Source organism: Poecilia reticulata, chromosome 6, assembly GCF_904066995.2.
Source record: "Poecilia reticulata chromosome 6, P_reticulata-male-v2, whole genome shotgun sequence".
Lineage (NCBI taxonomy): Eukaryota > Metazoa > Chordata > Actinopteri > Cyprinodontiformes > Poeciliidae > Poecilia > Poecilia reticulata.
The window spans coordinates 25,630,223-25,652,717 of record NC_088835.1 but is presented as its reverse complement, the minus strand read 5'-3'; the positions used below and the strand labels follow the sequence as shown (position 1 = coordinate 25,652,717).

Below are 22,495 nucleotides of genomic sequence, written 5' to 3'. Positions count from 1 at the left end.
GAAACAAATTTAATTCAAAATAACTCGAACCATATTAGAAAGCCAGAGAAAATGTATACTATTTTTAAAACATGGTTAAAAGTACTTTTGAAAAGTTTGCACAATAAGTTACATAATTGTTTTGATACTAATTTTTCCACGTAGACTTAAATGCAACATTTCACAATCCGCTTGCAACGGGTTTTATTCCGAGGTGTTCCTGAACGCCTCAGTGACGTCCTGCACTTTAGTAGATCTCAATGTGTGTGGATGGTATGAACTACGTAGACACTGGCGGAACCTCCATGTTGCTGTGTCCCATTCACATGGTTTAAACTGTTCCAGTTAACTGTCGTTCCTGTAGGGGAGGCTAGTTGGTTAGCTGGATGTAACCTAGTTTATAACAGCAGGCGTTACATCACTTTAGGTCGTGTCCCACCTGGGAAATAACGACCTAAAGGAAGCTAACTCTTCATAATTCATATAATAGCGTGCTAATATGACACAGTGACCAAATAAAAAAAAGAGAGTGACAGCTCTAGTGACTTCGCAAATTTGTTGTTTTTTAGAGGAGGCTGTCAAAACGCGACTAGTTTCAACGGGCACTGTAAGTAAAACCTGCACGCTTTTTAGTTGTGCACTTTGTAATATGATATAATTAAGTTACAATAGTTGTTTAGCGTAGTGAAAAAGCTTTGCTTCTCCGTTTGTTCATCGGTGGCTGTTTGTCATTTCTCCTGGCCGTGTCAGGCAGGGGCCTAGTTAAAGCTAACCAGTGACCTATCACTGTTTATTTGACATGTACTACTGGTCTGAACAGGAGTTTAGATAGTACAGTAGTTTTTGGACCCCATTACGTTTATAAAAGACTCGTTTTTAATTTAATGAGCATTAGTTAACTTCTTTATTTAGCTGTCAAACGAGCTGCTTCGCTAATGCTAATGGTTAACGTTAGGAATAAATGTTTCAGATCTTGGGTGTTATGTCAAATTTTGTTGCCTGATCTAGTTTTATCGCTCTACAGGTGTTTATACAGCTGCCTTTAGACAAGCCGGTTCAATTTTGTTTACTTTGGATATTGGTCATGCGGTATTATTTTTTAATGGCAATACCCCGAAAATACACTAAAATATGAAGGAGAAGCTGTTAATTGAATATAATGTTATTATTAAACTGAAGTAGATACAACTTGTACAGTTGACTATTTTAGTACAATGCATTTTAGTAGCTTTTATTATTATCTTTAAATTTCAGTGCATATTCATTTATTTTAAATTATACAGTGAAATATACTATGATACGGAGTTATAACCTACATTTACATTTGGCTTCACACCACCACCAATAAATTTTAATCGTCCCAAAACTAAAACAACTGCCACTGCGTTTTAGTTTTGATCCTCAGTAGTTAAAAATGTGAAATATTTAAAATGGTCAAATTTGAACTGGATTATTCTGAATACCTTTCATATTGTGTCAAAAATGATTTTGAACTCTTTAAATATTTATCTATAATATTAAATGTCAAAACAATTACATTTTGACTTACTCACATTAGATGAGGTCCAGATTAAAAAGTACAACACCTAGTTTGGGGAAACTGGAATAGAATTATTTTACATTCATGCAAGATCTTAAAAATATATTTTGTGACTTGTAAAACCTTCATTGTATCTATTTAAATCTCTAAATATTCCAATTTTAACAGTCTTTTAGGTTCTTGGGCAGAATTATGTATGCTGTAAAATACACTTTGTGATTTGTGAAGATTTTATTTACCCTGAACCACATTGTAGGTCTTAAGTTGAATTTTTCATGACTCACAAACTTTGTTTACTTTGTAACATTAATCGCTAGGCAGTGTAATTTTTAAAATTGACTCTTTTTAAGGTAGTTTCCACCTAAATAAAGCCATAAATCCATCGTATTTTAGATGAATTTTTCACAAACTCTCTTTCATATAATCTGTTGTTAGTGTAGATTATTTGTGTCTGACTTAGAACTTTGTAGGCAATAGTTTTTTAACTAGTCCCCATGTTAAGGCCTCTAGCAAAAAAGCCCCAAAATTTCTTATTTTCTGTTTGTATTAATTTACATAAATGTTCCACCAACTGTTTGTGTAAAATATGCAATGTCTATCAAGTAAATACTCAAAAGAGTTGATCTGTGCCTCAAGGCAGATGCTAATGTCTGCTACGTTTTTCATGTTTTTATTTTGAAATGTTACATTTTCAAAGGTTTTCCTGTCAGTGCATAATTGTTCATACGTAGTGAAACCTGAAGTGAAATTCTGGTGCTGGGATGTGGTAATTTCCTGTCTGGTTTACAAAATCAGACAGAACATGGATGAACACCGGCCTTTGTTGCTTTCTGTTGGTACATGTTAACCTGTGGCTAAGTAGCTTTGTGTCTCTCTGCTCTGTGTACATTTAATCTTCATTTTCAGGGTTTCAGACAGAAGAAGACATGTCCTGTCCATGCACCTCGGCTGCCAGGTTGCTCCTAAACTCTGCTCACAGAGGTAAGCAAGGGAAAGTCCACATACTGCCAACCAAAGGTTCTTGACACTTTGCTATTTGTTTTAGCTAACCTAGATTACTATTTGTTATGACAGTCGTGTTGCTAATGTCAACAGCAGCTGTAACAGTCTCTGGAATAGTTGGGACGCTAAAGATAGGCCAAGGATGGTGCAGCACACGGCCTTTTTGTGCAGCTATGGAACTTACAGGAAAAAAAATCTATCTGAGCATTTATTTATGAACATTTGTGCAGGTTTAGCTAACATGTTCCCCACTCAAATTATATTATAATAAGTTGTAGTTTTTTAAAGATTTATGTGAAAATCTGAGCTTCTTTTGATACTAATTTTTCTACTTTTTCCTTATGGTCACATGTGAATAATTGTAAATACGTCACTACACCTGATTGACAGAATGTAATTATCAACATATACCTGCTGTTGTTTGATTTCCATAAATTGTTTGGACCTTATAACGCTTATGACGTATGAGACATTATTACCTCTGATTAAACCAAAATAAAATCTGAGGAACCGCTGAATTCAGTGTAACACAACCACAGTACACTAAAGGTGTCAAAGCTGGTACAAAAAGTCTCCAAGAGTCAGAACGTCGCCTCAGGGTTGGTAGAAAATGTTCTGTGGCAGATGGCTCGTTTTTGTACTGGACACAAGAAAATTTATGCAGAAATGAACAAAACTGCAAATGTTCAAAATAGCAAAGGGATAAAGTGACCAAAGTCTGTGTTTAGTAGAGTTTTTATTGTGTGTGGTTTCCGTTTTCTAATTTTTAAAATATTTAAAATATACATTTTATAGTAATCTGAACTATTTGGTGGACAGACAGTTTTCCCTGATCGAGTGTTTCTTGTCTTTCAGGGTTGTCATGTTCCCGATTCCAGCTGTTCTCCCTGAGTCGTCGGGGGTCTCGGGAAGCTCATTTTCGTCCACGTGTGTGTGTGAGGTCGTTTTCAGAAACGGCCGTCTGTTACGCTGCTAAAGATGGGACAACAAAGGACAGTGGGAGTGACAGTGGAAAAGTAAACCCCCTTCCATTTCTATCTGTTATTCCCTCTAAAAATTAATACCATCAAGAAAATGGACCCAATTTAAGTTCTTTAATTTTATGTGTCTTAATTCTACAGAAAAGTGTTGGTGATGGGAAGAGGATGTCTGGCTCTGGAGGGTCAGGAAAAGGTGGAAGCCAGCTACGTTGCCCCAAATGCGGAGACCCCTGCACACATGTAGAGACCTTTGTATGTAAGTTGACCCGGTCAAACGTGATCTAGGACAAACAGAGGGGGTACACGAAATGTTTAAAACTACGTGAAAGTCGGATTATTATTTGTTCAATACATTTCTGGAGTCAGTACAAGCGATAACATGACTGAGCATTGATTTATGGTTTCAAAACATAAATGGCTCATTTTCAGCAATGTTTTGATGAAAACACGACTACAGAGACAAAATGAAAAGATTCTGAAAGATGACCCAAAATATGTTGAAATATTGTTGTTAGTTTTTCATGTTATCAACATACATAAAAGTGTGAGGAAAATAACTATTTTGGGTTTTAATTTGCCCAAACTCTCTCTGTATTACGTAACTCTGTGCTTTTGTTTTTGAAGCGCTCACACCAGCTGTCACTCTTTCCTGTAGTCTAAACCGTGGGCTGGATTAGATAAACAGAAGTGCAAACACAGCACTTAAATGAGCACCACAAACAACCAGGAGCTGTGTGGATTTTGTTGTTTTCTCTTGGTTGTTTTCTGCATTTTTTGCAAGTGAGCTGATTATCTCCTGCTCGTCAAAACCTCTGAGACGTCCTAACATTTTTTTTATTGAGATTCTGCCTGTTGCAAACTTGGACTGTTCAGTTTTAATTAATGACTGGGTAAACTGAGGCTGCACATCCATATCTCACTCAACTCTTGCTGTTTTGATTAACACCATTTCCCTTTGAGTCAAAACATTACTTTTAATGTTTATTTTGGGGACAAAATGTAGATTTGAATTTGTGGAGGATTTGGGCTACACGTATACGGCTCTGGAAAAAATTAAGAGACTGCTGCACTGAACCACGTTGAAAACCTCGTAGTTATTCCACCAAATGTTGATTTCTGAACTCTTCCTGAGTTAAAACATTTATACTGTTGTTTCTAAATTAATATGAACTTTTTCTATTTTGACTATTCAAAGTCTGAAGGCACTTTATCCTTTTTACTATTTTGAACACAAATAAATACTACATTTTTTGCTTGGACTTTCAGATGTCAGTAGTTCATAGAATAAAAGAACAAAGTTAATTTTACTCAAACATTTACCTACAAAGACTAAAATCAGAGAAACTGATAGCTTTAATTGGTCTGTTTTGTTCCGGAGTTGCACATGTATTTATTTTCATTTTATATGCGTATTTTTCAATTAAAACTTTGTACAACAAGTTTATGAACTAACACTAATTTTATTTTCTTTAAAAATGCTTGTATTTTTTATTTTTTTTGCAGCATCAACACGGTTTGTGAAATGTGAGAAGTGTCATCACTTTTTCGTGGTCTTGTCTGAAACGGACTCTAAAAAAGGGCTAAACAAAGAGACCGAATCAGAAGCCGAGTTGGTCAGACGGGCTTTCGCGCAGAAACCGCCTCCGCCTCCCAAGAAGGTAAGAGATGTGTCGAAATAATTTCAAATGTTTTGACATTTTGCTGTTCTCTTTATTTAATTTTTTGTGTATTTTTAGATTTATGCCTATCTGGACAAGTATGTTGTTGGCCAGTCGTATGCAAAGAAGGTCTTGGCGGTGGCCGTGTATAATCACTACAAGCGCATCTACAACAACATCCCTGCAGGCAGCCGACAGCAGGTGGAGGTGGAGAAGCAGCCATCTTTAACGCCACGAGGTCAGCAGACCATACACTACTGGCTAAACCAATACATATTCTTTAATGTGTAATCTTTTGTGTACTCTGTAGTGAAAATGCAAACCTTGCAGTTCTTACCAACATCATAGGGCAATAAGAGTAAACGAAGTGATAGTTTCCTGTGTTAGAAAAAATATGTTTAGCTCCAAACTCACCACATCCTGTCAAATATCACTATATGTACTTTATAACATTTTCTGTTTGTTATCTCGGATCACAATGATAGTTTTAGGGATTCTCACATAGATGTTGATTACAGTAGTGATGCAATATATGTGATGTCTGACAAAATGTACTGTTCATGATTAGATGTCCATTTATGAGACTGAATTAATACAGAAATATGGCTCCATTCCAGTGTGAGTAAATGATTGATGGGCTGACAGAACAGTAGCCAGTAGAGCAATGACTCAATTTGAACAAGAATACCTTATAAGAATCCTTCTCACATTAAAGACTGCTTGTCTTATTGTTTATTTCTAAAGACTCCAAAAATTGAAAAGCATCACAGATGATGTCAGACCTGTTGAATTTTGATATTTTAATCACTATTTGGTCAGATAACTGTATTTCTATGTAGATTTATCAGTATTGGTGGTGTAACAATCCCTAAAGCCGTGAAGAGATGATATTGAGTTTACGAGAACAAGACAGGATGAAGTATTAATTTCAAGAAACCCTCATAAATCAAATTTATGCTGCTTTATTCTGCATTTTATTGAATTTTGCCACAAATTCAATAAGCTGCCTTGTAATTTCTTTTTAGCTCTTCAGACCGTAGTACAGTCCTTCTGCTGTGCATGGTCTGCAGTGCAACTGTGATTGTGATGTTTTTGTTACACCCCATAGGCATTATGGGTATTAAGCAGATTTAAACAGCAGATTTATTGAAAACTAAACTTTCCATTTTAGATTATTTGTTCATTTAGGAAATAACTTTGCCTGTAATAAACCACTTTCTATGAAAACCGTAATTTTTCAAATAAAAAAAGCATTGAAATGCTCAATTGTAGCAACTTTACATTTGAAATAGTTTAACAGGGCATTTCTATGCGACCTTTTTAAAAACCTAACGGTGACTTCATGGAGGATTTTTCTTTATCTTCACTATTTACAAACTCAGACTTTGAACACGTCAAGAGTCTCCTCTGCGTCACACAAACACCTGACGGCCTGAATCATGGGCTCACCATGAATCTGTATGATTTGGCATTTGTTCAATAATCTGTTTTGATAATGTTTTAGTGGTAATGCTAAGTGGTATTGTTGTTTTAAGTACTTTGATCCTCTCCTTGTAGAGCTAGAGATGAGAAGACGAGAGGATGAATACAGATTCACAAGTAAGTCACTGACCTCCTCACCGTTATCTGACGGACGTTCTCACCGTTATCAGACTTAAAGTCACAACACTTTATCTGCAGGTCTCTGGGTTTTATGCTTCTGTCTGTTGTGCAAATGCCAAAATGTACAGACAACAGCGAATTTCCTGTTATAATAATTCTGTTTGGGTTCATCTACAACCTAATCTATTGAAAAATAATTAGTACTACTGGTGCGTTTCAATAAAATGGTTTAATTGAAGTTCATTTATTTCAGTAATTTATGCAAAAAAGGGGAAATATATATATATATATATATATATATTACCAGAATGATATAATTTAACAAATTATTTTGAATAATTTGTCGTGGCTTACCAAACAATTGTTGAGCATTTGAACTGTTTGTCATCTGCACCACACACAAGGAGGAAAAGGTGTTCAGGGAGTGCTGTATCCAGGCATTTACATGGAAAGTTAGGTGGAAGGAAAAAACAGGGCAGAAAAAAGGTAATCAACCAAGAGGCGAATCAAAGCCTTAAGAAGATTTTGAAGTAAATCCTTAATCAATAGTTTGTGGAGTCAGAGGTTCAGCACACATCTATCCAGAATATGAGCTACAGTCGTCACTCTTCTGAGCCAGAAACAACATCAGAAGAGTTTTCTTGGGCCAAGAATAAAAATGTGTTTTTTTTTTTGTTTTTTTTTTAAATAAGCTGTCATTAAATAATCTGCTACTGATTTCACACCTGTCGTCCCTTTTCCAGGACATCATAGCTGCATGATTTTTTTCTCTCTAAAGGTATTTTGTAGCAAAATAAATGGAGTTGATCGTGGCATAAGGGAACCAGCTTGCTTTGTTTGTCAGTATTTTATGGATGTTGGGTAAATATGAACTATTATTCATCAAATGGATTCATAATCTATTTTTTTCTGCTGTTTGATATGAATATATATTCCTTGAAATTCAGAATGATACTCAACATTATTACAGATTGATTATCCCTTTTGTGAACTTCAGAAATTTTTACTCCTATGATGATAACCCAAAGCTAACAAAGACTGGAAACAATTATTCTAAAAATATTTTAAATTAGTCATAACGAGGCAGTAACTTTTTTTACTTTGATACTTTTAACAGTGCAGATTTCTTCAAAAGCATTTTTTTGCTCAATACAGTCTAGAATGTACATTTCTACTACATCAGATTAAATACATCTTAGGGACAGTGAAATAATTAGAGAAACATTTACACAGCCCTCACTTAACCCAAGAAAACTACCCACAATGCTTTGGTTTTAACGGGTCATTGCCACACACGTGTAACCTACATTCCGTCTTGCTATTTTCAATCAAGCTGCCGCACAGAAACTCCTCTGGAACCGACCCAGCTCGTGTATTTTCACCTCACACATGCTTAAATTGCTCCTTCAATCAAGCTGCCTCACACACCATTGACAGCAGTGACTTTTTGCTCTGCAGCCGTCGCGCTAACCCAGGTGGCCCGTTTGTTTTTGCAGAACTGCTGCAGATCGCAGGGATCAGTCCCCACGGTAACGCTCTGGGCGCCACCATGCAGCAGCAGGCGAGTCAGCAGCCGCCTCAGGAGAAGAGGGGCGGCGAAGTCCTGGACTCTACTCACGCCGAGATTAAACTGGAGAAGAGCAACATTATACTCCTCGGTCCTACCGGTTCAGGTTGGTGATTTGGCAAACAATTCCCAGCATGCAGCACTCATGCATGACAGATGTGTCTTGTAAAATGCAGTTAAGTTTTTGGTTAAAGTTACTAATGAAAACTTTTTTGCTTCCTAAGGAAAAACATTGCTGGCGCAGACGCTGGCCCGCTGTCTTGATGTTCCGTTTGCGATCTGCGACTGCACCACCCTCACTCAAGCTGGATATGTGGGCGAGGACATCGAGTCGGTCATCGCCAAACTTCTGCAGGATGCCAACTACTCAGTGGAGAAAGCACAACAAGGTGGGCACAGGGGCTAAATTTAACAGCACATTTCATCTCCAGATATAACGTGTGTTAAGTAAGACGGGTGAGTGGAAATGTTTCTAATTATAGCAGACCTGACATGATGGTATGGCTGGAATACTTGGTGATCTGTAGTTATTTCCATGAGAGCATCGCTAAATACCAGAAGTTACTTTTATTGTTTTCCATGTCTTGAAATGTACTTTTTTTTTTCATTTTTAAAAATAAAAAACTTACTAACTTTTAATAGATTTTTTTAATTTATTTTTTTACGAGATTTGCTTTGTATCTAAAATAGGACAATAATCTGATTTGCCACATCACACCTAATTTTAACATTTTACCTTTTGTGAATTATTTATTCACCAGTTAGTGTACATACTATGAACATAACAGACTAAAAGAAAGCATAAAGGAGTATTGATCTACAAAATAACCAGATAATAGAACGAATAACAACAAAAACAATATAGAATAACCAAACAAACAAGAAAGTAAACATTAAAATGGACAAAACACAACAAAAACAATGAAATTGTTTAACATATGTGGATTAGCATTTTTTGTTTTGTCTGTTTTGTTTTCTGACTTGTTGACAATTTGCATGCTCATTCGGAAATAAAATTGAAACATTTCAGTAAGTAAAGTGAAAGAGTTTGGTCAGCTGCTGTAATCATAACCTTTAAAAATGTTTTTCTTTGTTGCATTTGAATAAAGAAATGCAACAAAGCATTTTTGTGCAAATGCTAAAAAACCTTCAGACATAACATAGTGACGTCTTTTAGTAAGCCTTGAGTATGTTATATCAACTGACTGAACAAAAATAATAAATAGACTTAATATGCTTTAATGGCGGGAGCTATTACATAACAGTAAGATGTTAATCCAGTCCTGTCCTCCTCTGTGACGTGCAGGTATTGTGTTCCTGGATGAAGTTGATAAGATTGGCAGCGTTCCTGGGATCCATCAGCTGAGAGATGTGGGAGGAGAGGGAGTTCAGCAGGTCAGTGTTTTAATGCATGAGCCCAAAACAGCCTGCAGCTCTTGGGTTTATTATTTTTGGTATTTTAAAAATGTAATTCTGCTAGTCGTATGCTATTTATAATCAGATTTTTATCTTTGTCATGACAGTTTTTATATAACTTTCCTGTGGAAACTGGAGCACTGAGGAGAATATATGAGCTGTAATTGTCTGATAAAGGAAAAAAATAAAACAAAGAAAAAAGCAGCTTCCTTTAATGAACCGTCACTCTTAGTTACCAGGCAGAAATCTGCATTTTTCACTCAGAGCAAGAAGGCAAACTTTATATTAGCATTGATTTTGTAAGCCTCACTTTTCTCCACATAATCAGTTTGTTTTACTCAAATGGGTCTAACTGCACTACAGTCATTCTTATGGCATCACCTGCTAGGAATAATCTACTTTATATAACAATAAATCAGCCCAGATTTTCTCAGTTTTGGGAGATCAGCCAATTTTATCTACCTTAGTAAAGAGCTAAAAATCAATCACTTTATTGATTGGTATATTTTCCTCTATTGTATATAATTGTTTTGATTTTATTGAAATGAATAAATGAATCAATGAATCAAACATAAACATAACATTGTCCTCTTTTGCTCTGCTGTGAGACTCTTCCTCCAGGTCATGTCTGCACGTTTCCACTTAACGATAATAACCCCACCGTTACCAACTCAGCGACTTTCTTGCTATTTTTTAGCAACATTTCAGACAAAAAAAATTCAGTATTGGCCAAAATCTGAGTTGGCAGGTCAGGTTTTTTAAAGATTGGTGATTGTCCAGAAAACCCCTAATTTGAGATGTTTCTGTTAAAAGTATCTATTTTTTATTTTGTCAAAAATACATTTCTTCTTGAAAAAGCACCGGTGTTCCAGAAAAAGCATTTATTTATGGAACGTTACCCAAAGATTCTTATAAATCACTAAAACCAAAAGAAAGAATGAATATTATTTATGTTTCGTACGATAAAGTTTTTTTCTTTTTGCTTTATTAGATGACCGCATGTCGCCTTCCTTCTTCTTTTCCCTCCTCTTCTGTGTCAGGGTTTGCTGAAACTCCTGGAGGGTACAATCGTCAACGTTCCAGAGAAAAACTCCAGAAAGCTGAGAGGTGAAACGGTGCAGGTCGACACAACCAACATCCTGTTTGTTGCTTCGGGAGCCTTCAACGGCCTCGACAGGATAATAAGCCGACGGAAGAACGAGAAGGTGAATTTAACCCCCGTAAAACTCAGACAAGACTTTGTTTAATCTCTGATCAACACTCGCGTGTCTCTGCTGTTTAGTATTTGGGATTTGGAACGCCCTCTAACTTGGGGAAAGGTCGCCGGGCGGCCGCAGCAGCAGACTTGGCCAACAGCAGCGGCGAGACGGACGCGGTCGCGGAGATCGAGGAGAAGGACCGGCTGCTGAAGCACGTCGAGGCGAGGGACCTGATCGAGTTCGGCATGATTCCGGAGTTTGTCGGCCGTCTTCCTGTCGTCGTTCCTCTGCACAGCCTGGATGAGGACACTCTGGTCCGAATCTTGACTGAACCGCGAAACGCTGTGGTTCCACAGTACCAGGCTCTGTTCAGCATGGACAAAGTAAGGGCTCTGAGCTTTCCTATGCAGGAAAGCAGCAGCCTAATCAATGCGTCTGTTTTGTGTTTTTTAGTGTGAACTTAACGTGACCCCGGATGCCTTGAGAGCCATCGCCAGATTGGCTTTGGAGAGGAAAACTGGAGCTCGTGGCCTCAGATCCATTATGGTTTGTTGTTTTCAAACTAAATGCTGCACATTGTCCTTTATTGATTTCAGTCATCTGTGTCATTGACATATTATTATTGACATGCAGGAGAAACTTCTTCTTGAGCCCATGTTTGAGGTGCCTCACTCAGATATCGGTGCTGTTGAACTGGACAAAGATGTCGTTCAGGGAAAAACGCAGCCTAGATACATCCGGTCAGTATTCCCATGCTCACAGAATGACAGTCATGTTGGACAGCGCCTCGCAAAGTATCCATAACGCTTAAACATTTTTTGGTTGCAAAAGAATTCTTAAATAAAGCTATTCTTTTACTTGCTTTTGCAAAGTGGTGAATAGTTTTGAAGTGGAAGGAAATGTTGGATTCAGCAGCTTTGATATTGTTTTTATAATTTAACGCTGCATCTCATTTTGTTTCCTGGTCTTCATTATTCTGTCTAATGTTCTCTAACTGACCTCTGACCTTCACAGGTCTTTTCTACTAATGAATTACTTAGACGACTCTCACCTTCTAATTACGACTTCTAAAGGAGTCATACTTTTCAAATATTTATTTTTAACCCTTTTTCTATGATTTCATAACTGTGTTTTACACGTAGTTGCATGAAATACATTAAAATTGAAGTAAAAAGTTTTCTTGCTTTGCAAGAGATCAGATTTATGAAGTGTTAAGTGTCATAGGTCCCAGTTTGCATAGTGACTGCAGTAACAAAAAGAATATCTGGAAAATAAATTAGATCATAATTGTGATGTTTCTGGGGAAATTGTGTGTTTTAATAAGTTTATACTGTTTTTATAACATTCAGTAATCATTGAAATTGCACAAAAAAATTAAATGGGTTTAACTGATTCTAGGCTGTCGTAAAAAGTAATAAATAAATTAATCGCATGATAAATTGAAACAAGCTTGATAATTTCTAATTGGAAATTTCTCTCCCTGCTACTAACTGGATGTCAGAAGTCTTCAGTCTTGTTCATTAGTCTCAGCTTTATCCCCCTTTTGAATTTTGTTTACAAACACTTTAGTATCCATTTAATCTGTTATTTTCTTTCTTTTGAATATTTAAAATGTCTTCCAGTTCCAGTTTGAAATGAGTTTATTGATCTACTTGAACAATATTATCATTTATCGTAACTACTTTTGGGACAGTGAATCGCTGACAGAATGTCCTGTCTGGATTTCAGAACCCCCGCCAAGGATACGGCAGAGGAGGAGTACGACTCCGGCATCGAGGAGGAGAACTGGCCCCGGCAGGCTGACGCTGCTAATAACTGAACCATGTCTCTCATTTCACCTGAAATCATTAGGTTACCATGAACCTCCTGGATGCCTCGTTTGGCACCAGCTGTTTTTATTACTGCACCCGACAAATAAAAAGCGTGGACCCCGAGGATGTTTTCATGATGAACAAGTTAAGGGAGCGTAACAACCTTTGATCTCTTTGCATCAGATAATAAATCTCTAGCGGTGCACTCAGTGTGGACCTTTTATGATATATTTCAATCTCTGGGGATTGTTAACATTTTATCTATATAAAGATAATACAATTTTATTCATAAAAAAAAATATTTGTAGGTAGTTTGTATCTTCTTTTTGTGCTGATTGGCTGTAGCAGGAAGGGAAGCAAATGGCATTTATGGGATCACATTGTAACTTGAATGAGGGTAGACGTGATAGACAAAATGCCTTAAATCACGAGGGGCATGATATTTCACAAATGCATCAATATGTTGATGTTTCTTCCTTTTCCACCATTGTGATAATGGTGCTCAAAGTGGAAAGAGTTATAAATGTTAAGCTATGCTGCACGCGTATTGTTTGTAAGCGGTTTGTAAGACATCACCCAGAGTTAGGAGACCACATTGAGATGGAAACACACCAGCACATTAAAGACGCTGCCATCCTGCAGCCGTCTGCTCACCTGGATTCACAGAGCAGACTGAAATGGTACAACATCCCACTCTGCTTTCCGGTCTACCGAGGAACATTAAAGTAAATCGCACCCACGTAGGTTTTGGGTTTTAATTTTCTAATCATTCAGAGATCTTAACAAGGTTCCCACTGCAGAGCTGCAGGTATTTTCCTTTCTTTATGTGTGCACCTACGTCAGAATCACTTCCTGTGATGTCACTTCCTGATGCTAGATGGTACCTCGGTGCACTTGTTCAGTCAAGATGCCACCCTGAAGGTCTCTGACGTCACCATGCTGCTGTGCTCTTTACCTTTAAAATTAAACTAGATCTGTTCCCTTTTTGAGTCAGATTTTTTTCCTTTCTGTGAAGCTCTAAGCTGGTTAATTTCAGAGGTCTGTTACAGAAATCCAAGGAAAACTTCCCCCCCCCCCCTAAAACCCTGTGAATCCTAAATTTGTGATTGTGTAAAATATATAAATAAAATCTATCTCTGAGTACAAAGTTTTATTCATTTTTTACCTCTGAGATGGAAACTAATATGAGTCGGGGTGAACATCTCCACATGAATCTGATCTTGTGCTGCGGCCGTCGGCTTTATGTAACCGGCTAATCTCTGGAAAGTTTCATGCTGCGCCTTTGTTTCCCGACATCAGCGTTTCCATAATCCGTTTAAATCCATATGAAAATGACATCCAAAGTCACAATATAATTTTAAATATATGCAAAATTGCTTAAATCAATTAGATTTTTTTTTTACATTACAATTAAAGTTGAAAATGGATTGCAAATTTATTTTAAGGGATTTAGCTTTATGATTTTACATATGTGCATTATTAAAAGTGGTTATTTATGGTAGATCCTTGCATGACAGATTATACCGACTGAGCATCTGAGATGGTAAACAAACTGATGATGTCAGAGGCTTAGTGATGAAGAGGTTTATCACCGCAGACACCTGTGTGTGACTCAGACCGCTCCAGACCTGCAAGACAGCACCTGGCAAAGGTAAGAAATTATTTTAAGCCAAAAAAAAAGGGGCCTGTAACCAGAAATATTCAAACTCTTTGTGACTCTCATCACGCAGGTGATTTGTTGGTGTGTTTTGGTGATGATGAATATTCTGGAGGACGTTCCTTTTCAGACCCCTTTGGGACCGTTAGGTGTTGAGATACAGATGTCGACTTTACCTGATATTTCTGTACCACAATGCCATCAGATCATGCAGGAAACCGAGGTTGCTTTCTTCTTTTTTACCCCCCAATAAGTGTAATGCTGGCTAAGTTTCACTTATATTTTTGACTAATTTTACTGTGAAAACGGCAAAATTCCTCACCAAAAACTTTTGATTAAAAGTAAATTTGCTATTCTTTCAGTTAGTTACTCACAGTGGATTGAGTATCCAGAAATATTACTCAAGAGTAGTGTTACTTTATAATGAAAATATAGTAAAAGGTACTTTTCCCCAAAAAGTTCCTCAAGTGTGTAAATGTAAATATCTACTACCCGTCTCTGAATAGGGATAACTTGACAAAATGTAGAAATGTTACACTTTTGGAAAGTGTTAAATTTAAGGTTTGTTTTCTTCCTGCAGTATGGATTCAATCTGGAGAGATGGATTTTAACAGGGCAGCAGCTGGTGAGTCAGGTTCCCTCTTGCCCCCCCTACTGGCTGATGTTCAGCACCCCTCAAGAAACTCGCAAGCTCACTCAAAGGGGCCAGGATCTGTTGCCCCCGCGGCCCCGCAGTCACAGCCTGAGCTCCGCGGAGGGCTGCTGGTTGGACCACCGAGCCGTCAGGTTCCTCCCAGCTGACTCCGATGAAGAAGATGGCTCATACATAGATAACGCGGGGGGCCCCAGGGAGCGGCCCCGCAGTGACCCAGTCTCCAGGGTCAAAGACATGCACCTCACTCATTCCTCTCACCTCGGCAAGCCGGGGTTGTCTCCGGTCCTCAAAGGCCACAGAGCCACGTCTTCTCTCCCGGACTGCAGACCAGCTTTACGCGCCCTGGAGCAGCTCAGATCACAGCAGGCCAGCCCGCTGTCTCTGGGGCAGAAGAACAGCAAGAAGAGGCAGCGCTCTCTGGGCAGAAGGTTCTCCCAAAACACTCCGCCCGCCGGGAATTCTCCATCCAGGCCGCTGCAACAACGACCCTCCTCGGCTGGATCTGCTGTCAAAAACCGCAGGAGAAAGGTAGTTTCCCATCAGGGAAGGAGGATGAATCATGATAAAATAAAAGTAAAAAAGTATTTTTATTTTTAATAGAAGTTACATACCGCACCTGTCGTGATTTAACCCCTTATTGGCCCCTTTCACGTGACGTCACTCTTCCAAACTCCGCCCGCTCCGCCATGACGGACGTCGAAACAACCTGTGCTCTTCCGTAAAGCCTGTCAAAAAACGCACGTGTGCTAGCCAGTACCGCTTTTATTAGATTTATTTCGCAGTTAAAAATGGTCACAGGGTGCTGCGCAGTCGGCTGCTGAGAAAGACGAGGGTGAAAACCAAGCTTGTAATTTTGTTTAGGGAACAAAATTACAAGCGGCGATGGATAGCAGCCGTTAATTTTAATTACTTCAGTTATTATGGGTCGGCCCCCGGTGCAATCACGGATTTGCAGCGAACACTTTCTACACGGTAAGACCATTGACGTTTAGAAACTTTGTAAGCAAGTATGATTAGAAAGATATCAACCATTGCATTATAAAGAAGGTGCCGTCGAACCATTGGTAACCATGGAAACGGTGCCCCACCGACTTGTAGCCTAGCATGTATGGGGAAAAACTGGTTAGCGTCTCATCTTTTGTACGTTCTTAACGCTGCTCCGGCGTTTATGGCAGTGATATAAACCATGTGGTGTGAATTCAGGCAAAGTCGGTAATTTGATCAACACGTCAGGAGGGAGGCGGTCTGGGTCCGTTTCTAACTTTTGTAAATACCGCCGTCTCTGAGCCCCAACCAGGTGTGTTACGTTCAGATAAATAAGCTCGACTAGAACAAGTATAATGCTGAGTAAGTTGGCAAAAAACTTAAGAGAAATAATTTCAGCTGCTCCGTTCAATACTCCCATCCTTCACTTCCGACGTCGTCCATCAAGGGGCCTCGAATGATTAAATGACGTAGTTGCAAATGGTCAATACTCACTGCGCCATGTGTGTCGGAGAAACAACTTACCATTACAGGAACACCGTTTATCTGCCATGCTAACTATCATTAGCATTCACAACACGGTCTGCTAGCTGCTGCTCAGAGAGCAAACGGAGAGGGAGTATGAGCAGCGCCACACAGCGGGGTGACTGACAGCGCTAAGACCCGCCTCCTGGCTCTGATTGGTTGTTTCTAGTTTTATGAAAAGGCAGCGCTCGACTTTTTCACAGGTCTTTTATCTCATATCATATCATATTGTCACGACATAGTGAGTTTCAACAAATATGTAAATAAATAATAAAAGTTACACACACATTTCCTACTTTACTGAGATTACTTCTGGTTTTCCTCTCCTCTGCCAGGTCCTGACAACTCCTGGCTCTCGTGGGGTTTTCTTTGACTCGGCAGCAGAGCTTCTGACAGCTCTCAGCCACGAGGAGAGGGAGTTACTCGAAACCATCACAGAGAAAGGATATCCGTTACGCACTGCCATCCTGGCTCTGCAGAAAACTGGCTATCAGAGCCCAGAGAAGGTTGGTATCTGTAGAGATTCTCATTGACCTCTAACAATCCCAAACCAATTAGTATTAGTAATAACCTCGCTTTCTGATGTAAACTGTCTCAGCAATAAGTTAATAAAACTTTGTAGGAGAGGTTTGACAAAAAAATACAATTTTGTCTCACCGACCTTCCGCCGACCTTCCGCCTCACAGCACCTCTCCTCTGCTCAGCTTCTTCAAACTAGCAGCAACAGCAGCAATTAGTAAACACCTGGTTTAACTGAACCTCTGCTGAGCTCATCATAGGAGCAACTTCTCAGTACAAATGCTCCAAAAAACATTATTAAAGGCTTAATGGAGAAATGTTACCTGCTGAAGGCAGAGTGTCTCTTCTTAAAGAGACAGAGGCCCAATTTCAAGGTGTTAGATTTATGCAGCATTGTTACAACTGAAGGTGACATAATTACTTGATTGTGCTATAAAATGATAAAATGTGCCTGTAAACTACTGCCCCTAAAAATGCCTTTCTAAATGGTGCACATATTTGTGAATTAATTTAATGAAATCCAAGCATATCTTCCTGATTTTCTTTTTCTCAGGTCCTAAAATACCTGGTTGCATGTGATCGTCTTTGCCAGCTGGGCTATGATGAGGCACAAGTGGAGGAAGCTTTGGAGATGTTTCAGAATTGTGAGAGCAAGGTGAAACAATCCTACGTTTACATTTAGGCTAACAAAAAAAGAAACAGATTAATTAAGTGTGGTAGTTGTAAAAGAGCACCCAAGCAGCAGAGGCGTCCTCTGGTGGTGAGGGTTGGGAAGTTCTTCAGACTTTAGAGATTCACAAGGTTTGGGCTGATGGTGTTCTCTACCAACTGAACGAAGCACAAACATATTCTTCACCAGACACAGACTTGCAGTTTTTGTTGGTTTCATAAGTTTAAATTGAAACAAACTTCAATTTTAGTTTCAATTTAAACTTAACTGTTTGGAAAACAGTTTCTTTTTTCCAAACAGTTTTCTACCTATTTTGTTATACATGGTTACTTATGAATTATTGTAAGTTTGGTCCTTAAAACATTTCCACTTAACATATTTTGGTCCAGCTGATATAATTTTTAAAGATTAAATGATTGATAATTTGATGAGTTACAGCAGTACTTGAGTAGACTTTACCAAGTACTTTTTTACTCACGAGCATTTTCTTGGATGATTACTTTTTCTTATGCTTGAGTAAAATATGAAGTAGTGCTACCCACCTCTGACAATAAGCCAAAAACTGATAAAACATGGGCTTCCTGAACACCATAGAGCAGGTGTTAAACTTGAGGCCTGGGGGCCAAATCTGGCACACAGTAAGATTTTGTGGTGGGCACCCATTGGCAATTTTGAGATTGCTGTTGGGTGCTTAAATATTTTCAGTTTTTTTGTTGCTATACTCCCAAATTATATTTTGAATTTAATATTTTACTTCAAGTACTCAAATGGAAACAGCTTTTTATTTATACTTTAAGCAGTTAAACACATTCTGCCACAAGCAGCCTTTTTAGGACATTCATGATCTCCATATGGCCCAAAAAATAAGTTTTCCTCGAAGCACTCATGCAGTAACTGACTCAGAGCTCTGACCAATCACCGAGTACAGTACATTATATAGACTAGTGTGTTAGTATTTACTGGAATAATAAACCTTAAATGCCATTGTTTTTTTAAATTCCCTTGTTCAACTCGACTTGCGTAACTTGTATTTCTGTTTCAGGCTGCAGAGTTCCTCCACTTGCTGACTCAGTTTGATGAGATGGGCTTCCAGCAGAGCGCAATCAAAGAAGTCCTGCTTGTTCATGAAAACCACCGTGAGCGGGCTCTAGAGGAGCTGATGACTCGCATGGCTTAGACAGACAAGTCTGAAGACACAGCGTCTGGCTTCAAACATTTGACCCAAGCTGCAGCAGCAAACAGGAAAACCTTTTACACTCGTCAATAATTAGTCTTGGTTCAAATGTTTTTGAAATTTTATTGACAGATTCAAAAAATAAAAATGTGGCAAATAAATAATAAAAAAAGCATTAAAATGCCACAGAATCTTATGACAGGACATTTACAGAAGTGAAAACTGCTTTGAACAGTTACTGATGGCTGACAGTGGAGTTCAGCAGCCCCGTCTCCACAGACGATGTAGCAGCCTTTGAGAGGTCCCTCTGCAATGACAAGTAAAACACAACCTAGTAATGCTGTGAAATACAATCTCTGAGGTTCCAATTTATGAAATTATTTTAAGACGATTCACAATTGCTCTAACATACTAAAATTACTGGTCTCCTTTTGTTTGCTCTGGCATGCCATTTTATCCATTTATGGGTAGGAAATGCAGCCGTCTGCTTTGACAGAGTAAAATAATTTTCTATGCTTAGTTTGGTCTGTTGTAAGAGAAATGCATTCTTGACTTGAATAAAAAACATTTTTTCAACAGAATGGATTGTAGTTATTTTTGGGCCAGTCTCATTTTGTAAGACTAATCACAACCAAAATAAATTAAAGTGGGGATTAGTAATGAAGAAGCACCAAATGACAGTCTCTTCTGAAATTGTGGACACCAACATAAACGTTCTCTCACACTAACAATTTGAGTCATTTCAAAGTGCTAAAACCCAGCGTAGATCCAACAACCTGTCATTCAGGCAAGAGAAAGTTATTGATATCTGCACTCCAATACAAACTCGATATTTCATAATCTGCAGTCAAACAAACTCAGAAGGACATTCCTCAAAACTCTTCCTTGATGTGAAATGATAATCTTCCTGAACCCAGAGCCTCACTATCAAGGACTAAATGCAAGTAAAACCTAATTTACCGCAAATTCAGAATAGGAGCCAGCAATAGAGTTAATGGTGAGATCTTGAGCATCCAGAGACTTTGACGTGCCACATGGAGGGTTTCTGAGATGGGAGAGGTTTTCCTTATTCCGCTCTAATCCCCGCATCGTATTTCCGTGTCCTGGGGTTCGCAGACTCTGCAACAAGAACAGGAAGTGATGATTACTTTTGGTCTCAATGTAACTAACATAGCAAGATAGTGGTTGGTATATATTCAGCTGTTAGTGTATAGTTTGTATGTTATTGTCTTTAAAATGAAAACAAAAGGTGTTTGACGATGAGGACAAACCTTGCTGGCAGACAGAGGTGGTTTCATTGAGGGCGTCTGGCAAATGGTTCCACCAAGAATGCTGCTTGGAGTGGAAAAGGTCGAAGTGCTATTCATCTAAAAATCAAGAAATATTTCAGTTTTAATTCCCTTATCATTTCTGAGCAATAACTCTGGAAAAAGAAATAAAAGCCACATAAGTATTTCACCTTCCTCATCTTTCCAGGCGTGGGAGTGCCTGCAATTCGTCGTTTAGTTGGTGTTCTCATCATTGTTCCATACAGCATATCCTCTTGTGTTTGCTTAGTTTTCTTCATTTGCTATTCGGAAACATTTGTAATCAGTTTGTATAATTGAAAGTCATAGGTTAAAGTAGATTCAAACTTAAAGCAATAAAAGCCATACCCGTTCAATTTTCTCCTTCTCCTTTTTCTCGTGGTGTTCTTTCCACTGCTGCTGCACATATTCCAGAAATTTCTGTCCGTTCACAAGGAACTCTTTGCCGTGCTCCTCCTCCCAACTATCGATCTGGGCCTTCAAAACCTTCTCCAACTGAAAAGCATTTATAAGCCGTTAGACACATTACTCCACCTGCTGACAACAGGTGGTATTACAGTTTTACAAAAACATTTTTATCCACCTTGGGTAAACTTTTCTGCAGTTCAGTTCGCTGCTTTTCTTCCTTTAGGAGGTTCCCTCCCCTGTTGGTAAATCTTGAAGGATCATTGGCCTTTCTCTGGAATAGGAAAACATTAAGATATCACTACATGAAGTTTATAAAGCCTTCTCCCTTAAAGTTGGATATTCCTTACATCTAGTTCCAAGTACAAGTCCCAGTTGTCCTGCCACTTTGTGACTCCCTCAAACAGTTCCTTGTGGTCCTCGTGGTACTTCTTCAGATATCTGACCTCGTCCTCATGCAGGTTCAGAAGCTCCCCAGTAAAATCATCTGTAGGAAGAAAAATTGAAACTGTAACTCATTTTGATTCATTTGCAGCATCCATCTAAACCAAGGATGCAGCGACCCACTTCCCCCCTCCCTCACTTCTGATACAGATATCTGATCCTTGTATTGGCTTATTCAGATCAGACTTGGTTTTTTTAAAAAATGGTCATAAATGTAGATTGATTTAACTCTACACAAGTAAAGCACACTTAAATACACCAATACCTTCACAAACTCGACTAAACATGTAACGACAACTTTAATTTGTTCAGTCAGTACAATTGGGAGTAAATCTACTGTAAATCTGTAAGTAAATCTACTGACAAAAGTACCACGGTCAACTACCTTGGTCAAACATATACATATATATATATAAAAGAAACCTGCAAAAATCTTCTGTCCAATGGTTCAGAAGTGCAATTAGAAATTCTAACTATAATGTAAAATAACTAATAAAACTTGCCGTCACCCAGAGCACAAAGGATAGAATTGGACTGAATACATCTGGCCTTGTGTATCAGGCACATTACCACCGATACCCCATGTTCTATTTTATAGAACATGGGGAACAATACGGACTAATGTTGGATCGGTGCATCCCTAATCTAACCCACAGCTATTTACCGTCAAAAAATGCAAAGAAGGCGCGCTGCTGTTCATCACTATAGAAGCATTTCTTCCACAAAACAGCAATCTCTGCTCTGATGGCCTCTATGAAACTCTTCATGCTGTGCATCTTCAACAACTCGAGCCGCAGGACCTCTGCCTGGAGCTGCAAATAGAGTTTAAATTACCACAACTTGGATCAAGTGTCACCTTTACTAAAAATTGCCGTTTGAACAAACGAGGGAGCTTTCTTACTGCCTCAACATTCTTCTTCCTCGAGCCGAGCATGTGCTCAGAAAAAGATTCCCTTTCCTCCTGAGGGACCTGAAGCCTTTCCCACAATTCCTGGATCTTTGTGCGGAAGCTTGAACAAAGGAGCTCGTTTTCCGTCTTGCGCTCTTGCAACTGGAGAAAAAATGTTTTATACTGTACACATAGTTCTGATACATCAATAAACACATTAAGCAAACTAACCTGACTAAGAAGTAGTTTCAGGGCAGTGATGTTGTCATCAGACAGACAAAATGCCTCCTCATCCTCACACATCACATCCATCTCGAAACTGGTCTCAGGACTCTTTTCCAGGTCATTCATGCAAGCAACGATCTTTTTCTTGGTTCCCACAAATTCATCATGACGATGCTCCTGGAAAGAGAACACTGCATGAAAGTTTAAAGAGCAAAGGTAAAGTGATTCACTGAGAAAAGCTTTTCCTAAGTACCTTCTCTTTAGTGAGCACATCAAGGTAGGTACGA

General features: G+C 38.5%; 3 protein-coding genes and 2 long non-coding RNA genes across 8 annotated transcripts in view; 2 read left to right on the top strand and 3 right to left on the bottom strand.

Annotated features, from left to right (window-relative positions):
- The first annotated feature begins 315 nt into the window (after positions 1 to 315).
- clpxb (caseinolytic mitochondrial matrix peptidase chaperone subunit Xb) lies at positions 316 to 13,743 on the top strand. Of its 4 annotated transcripts, none has more exons than XM_008412032.3 (15): positions 316 to 586; positions 2,426 to 2,500; positions 3,377 to 3,537; positions 3,643 to 3,757; positions 5,005 to 5,159; positions 5,238 to 5,397; positions 6,717 to 6,758; positions 8,258 to 8,434; positions 8,553 to 8,717; positions 9,635 to 9,723; positions 10,785 to 10,949; positions 11,027 to 11,326; positions 11,397 to 11,489; positions 11,577 to 11,683; positions 12,672 to 13,743. In XM_008412032.3, exons 2-15 carry the CDS (start codon positions 2,446 to 2,448, stop codon positions 12,760 to 12,762), a joined length of 1,875 nt encoding a protein of 624 aa, XP_008410254.1. In that variant the 5' UTR covers positions 316 to 586; positions 2,426 to 2,445; the 3' UTR covers positions 12,763 to 13,743. The 4 variants fall into 4 exon arrangements, with proteins under 4 accessions (XP_008410254.1, XP_008410253.1, XP_008410256.1 ...); XM_008412031.3 differs by having other exon boundaries at positions 2,426 to 2,536; XM_008412034.3 differs by lacking the exon at positions 6,717 to 6,758.
- On the bottom strand, positions 3,601 to 15,414 carry LOC145552011 (uncharacterized). The gene is made up of 2 exons (XR_014087936.1): positions 15,325 to 15,414; positions 3,601 to 3,782 (listed from the first exon to the last, which is right to left on the bottom strand). It is a non-coding gene; the product is annotated as an uncharacterized LOC145552011 (long non-coding RNA).
- LOC103466462 (ubiquitin-associated protein 1-like) lies at positions 14,222 to 19,519 on the top strand. Its single transcript, XM_008412030.3, has 6 exons — positions 14,222 to 14,405; positions 14,485 to 14,634; positions 14,992 to 15,594; positions 16,911 to 17,081; positions 17,648 to 17,749; positions 18,807 to 19,519. Exons 2-6 carry the CDS (start codon positions 14,509 to 14,511, stop codon positions 18,939 to 18,941), a joined length of 1,137 nt encoding a protein of 378 aa, XP_008410252.1. The 5' UTR covers positions 14,222 to 14,405; positions 14,485 to 14,508; the 3' UTR covers positions 18,942 to 19,519.
- On the bottom strand, positions 15,450 to 16,903 carry LOC145552009 (uncharacterized). The gene is made up of 3 exons (XR_014087934.1): positions 16,576 to 16,903; positions 15,678 to 15,791; positions 15,450 to 15,568 (listed from the first exon to the last, which is right to left on the bottom strand). It is a non-coding gene; the product is annotated as an uncharacterized LOC145552009 (long non-coding RNA).
- Positions 19,042 to 22,495, bottom strand: part of LOC103466461 (protein regulator of cytokinesis 1-like) — a 5,112-nt gene continuing 1,658 nt past the window's right edge. Inside the window, exons 4-14 of the mRNA XM_008412029.3 lie at positions 22,462 to 22,495; positions 22,215 to 22,385; positions 21,996 to 22,145; positions 21,759 to 21,906; positions 21,001 to 21,137; positions 20,829 to 20,924; positions 20,594 to 20,740; positions 20,398 to 20,508; positions 20,210 to 20,305; positions 19,899 to 20,057; positions 19,042 to 19,245 (exon numbers count right to left, since the gene is read on the bottom strand). The exon at positions 22,462 to 22,495 is cut by the window's right edge and continues 200 nt beyond it. Coding sequence (XP_008410251.2) covers positions 19,174 to 19,245; positions 19,899 to 20,057; positions 20,210 to 20,305; positions 20,398 to 20,508; positions 20,594 to 20,740; positions 20,829 to 20,924; positions 21,001 to 21,137; positions 21,759 to 21,906; positions 21,996 to 22,145; positions 22,215 to 22,385; positions 22,462 to 22,495 — 1,321 coding nt within the window. The 3' untranslated portion in view covers positions 19,042 to 19,173. The remainder of the gene's footprint in view (positions 19,246 to 19,898; positions 20,058 to 20,209; positions 20,306 to 20,397; positions 20,509 to 20,593; positions 20,741 to 20,828; positions 20,925 to 21,000; positions 21,138 to 21,758; positions 21,907 to 21,995; positions 22,146 to 22,214; positions 22,386 to 22,461) is intronic.